Below are 3070 nucleotides of genomic sequence, written 5' to 3' on the forward strand. Positions count from 1 at the left end.
CGTTAAACATGAGTATTAGCATTACGCGCGGTTAGAACTTCGGTCGGTTAGATTTAAAAAATGTTTATATACACGCACGATAAGCTACTAACAGCGGCAGCTTCAATTGACGTATTCGGTGAACTGATCATCCACGCCGTCCCAATCATCAATCAACGTGTTTAACGCTCCCTCACCCATCGTAACCAGTCGGGTCGTTATTCGTCCAACGAAAACCTTCATTCCCGTGTGGCAGAAGGTGACGTTGGTGCCGATATAATGATGATAATAACACAATATGCTAAAAATGCTAACCGATAAGCATTTTTTTCTTCTTCATTTTTGTGCAGGATCCGCGTTCATCTCCCACGGCCACAATGGACGCATTTCGCCACGCACTGCAGACACTTTGCGGGAGCGAACCCATACCCATAACGATCGAAAAACCCACTCGCGAGGGGCCCGATTCGATCAGTGGGAGTCAAAAAACACACACACACAAATTGAATGAAACCCACGTCCAGTCGTCGGGGCCGGTTCTAGCAGCTGCCCCGCGCCCATCAATCGTTTTCCGTGTGCTTGTGCAGGGCGGTGGTAATGCAGAGCGCACCGCCGGGTATGAAGCGCACAAAGTTGTCGCCCACCAGCGGTCCCATCGCGTACAGGCCGGGATGGGCCGTGCGCAGTACCGCGTTCGTGTACTTATCCACCTCGATTGGATTGTTTTTGCAGTCGATCGGTTTGGTCGGATCTTCGCCGAGGCCCAGCCCCGAGGCGGCGCTTAGATTGGACTCCCCCAGCTGATGCTGGCAGTGACCGCCGCCCGCACTGAGCGCCGGTGCGTTGTAGTGCTGCTGCTGTTGCTGCTGCTGCTTGTGATGTTGGTGGCGCGGTTTATCGGTGAGGTTGATGTGTTTGCATTTGGCACACATGTGCTTCAGCCAGTACAGCTTCCGGCCGAGGCAGGAGGTCAGCAGCTGCTCGGTAAACGTCCACATCGTGAGCGGCTGGACCGGGGGTCGCCCGAAGTCGTCCTCCGTTTCCGAGTCGGGGCAGGCGTTGCCGTCCCCGCCCGCCGCCGGCTTCGTCAGCGTGGCGATGAAGCGAAGGTCGGGCCGGGACCCGATCAGTATCGCACAGTACGACACGTCCAGCACGCGCCGCTCGCCCGTCTTCAGGTGCTGGACGGTGACGCGGCCGGCCCCCGCCAGATCCACTAGCGTGTGCTCGGGCAGCGGGGTGTACAGGTCGTGCTTGCGGTTCGCGTCCTTCATCATCTTGTGCACCTCGTGGTACTCCGGATACACGTTGCCCGGCAGCATCTTGGCCAGCCCGGCCGTCCGGTTGCGGTACACGTGCACCACCGGGATGCCGGACGAGCGGCAGATCGTGACGGCGTCGGCCGCACTCAGCCCCGCCCCCACGATCAGCACCGGCTTGAGCTGGGAGCGGCCCGGCTCGTCGTACTGCTCCAGCGCCCGCTCGAGATGGGGCAGCTCGTACTTCACCCACGGCATCTCCAGCCCCTCACCCTTCACGCCGAGCCGGTTCGCCAGATCGGAGGCACCGTTTGCCAGGACGAGGTTTTGGCACACGATCGCGAACCGTTTGTTCGTCATTCGGTTGAATCTAACGGGTGGAAAGGGAAAGAAGCGAAAGGGGCTACTAGCTAAGGCCACTTTCTGTCCGGTGCGTTTGGCACGCTTCGTCTGCTCGCTGTTGCAGCGGGCGCAAACCGACGGCATCGGTTCGGACGTTACGGGTTCGTCACCGTCAGCCGCTGCCACCGGTGGATGGCGTGATTCTCAGTCCGCGAACGGTAAGCCGGGCAGTGATATCCAGTCGGCGCAGGTTCGGATCCATTGCTTGCTGAGCTGTCCGGCGAATCGTGCATCCTGACCAAGGTATTTGCAAGAGAACAGGTCGATGTAAAGCCCGTTGCTAGGTTGTCATTTTCAGCTCGCTTTTGACAGTTTCATGAAAAAGTGTTTACAAAAAACGGGTAATAGACGAACGAATTTTGTATAAAGAATATTCCAAAAATTCAATTTGCTGCGGCCAAACACTCATGGAGACGTATGAAGAAGTAATGTGAGACCACTTTGTATTCAGAAACATTGATAGACTTTTTCATTGTTTGCCATTCTGTAATCACGAATCACCACCGTTTGCAACGGTCTTTCCGGAGGAACCAAAAGCTTATTAGTCTTAAAACAGCACCGTTCATGTCCCACTGTGCTTTCCCATGGCTTTCTGTCCCATGGTTTTGTGTCAATTTACTCTAAACGCATCGACCTGTTCTCTTTCAAAGATCGTGATCCTGACGGTGGCGAAGGCTGGCAGGATACGGAAATCTTTTTCTCGAGAACATAATCACTGAGCATTTGTTGACGAGGACACTCAAACGATTTAGTTTGCACCAAGAAGTGAAGCTATGCAGACAATACTGAAGTCTCAAGCAGTCATCAGTTTCAGAAACAGGCGTGAAACTCTTGGAATCGTCGGCATGAAATAATTTCTGGCAGTTTGGAAGCGTGTAGACGATGTAGTTTATATCAGAATATCAGAAAAACCAGTGGTCCAAAAATGCTCCCTTGTGGTACTTCCAAAGCGTTGGTGAAAGGCGCCGAAAACGAGCAGTTTATTTTAAACCTGCATAGTTCTGTTGATGAGGCAGCTCGACAACCATTGAACTAAAGCATTGTTAATTTCTCTTTAATTTTGCTGCAAGCACTTAGAATGAAGATTTCTCGTTAGTTTGTAACATCGCTTCTATCAGCTTTCTTATCAACAGGAAACATTCCTTAAATAGTGTCCGATTTTGAATATCCTTGAACATTCAACATATCCTGTACCTTTACAAACGAGAACTATAGTGTCTGGCGATTGAAATTGCAGCCATATAATATGTGTTTAAGTGTTTTTATCTTTTGTTCTATGTGCGAATAAAAATGGGCAAAGTTAAAGTTAGTTCTCCTACTCAAAATCCAACAAATAATGTGTAAAATACGATGAAAACTACGAAAATTACGTATATTCTGATAAAACACTAAAATAGTACAGTTGTGTGTATCTAAATAGTACCTAGGCC

At 51.1% G+C, this 3070-nt stretch overlaps 1 protein-coding gene across 1 annotated transcript; it reads right to left on the bottom strand.

The window, feature by feature from the left end:
* Positions 1-305: 305 nt before the first annotated feature.
* On the bottom strand, positions 306-1630 carry LOC120904348 (oxidative stress-induced growth inhibitor 2-like). The gene has a single exon (XM_040314265.1). The coding sequence runs from the start codon at positions 1596-1598 to the stop codon at positions 540-542; it is 1059 nt and encodes a 352-aa protein (XP_040170199.1). The 5' UTR covers positions 1599-1630; the 3' UTR covers positions 306-539.
* Between the last annotated feature and the right edge of the window lie 1440 nt (positions 1631-3070).

This window comes from Anopheles arabiensis, chromosome 3, assembly GCF_016920715.1.
Source record: "Anopheles arabiensis isolate DONGOLA chromosome 3, AaraD3, whole genome shotgun sequence".
Classification (NCBI taxonomy): Eukaryota; Metazoa; Arthropoda; class Insecta; order Diptera; family Culicidae; genus Anopheles; species Anopheles arabiensis.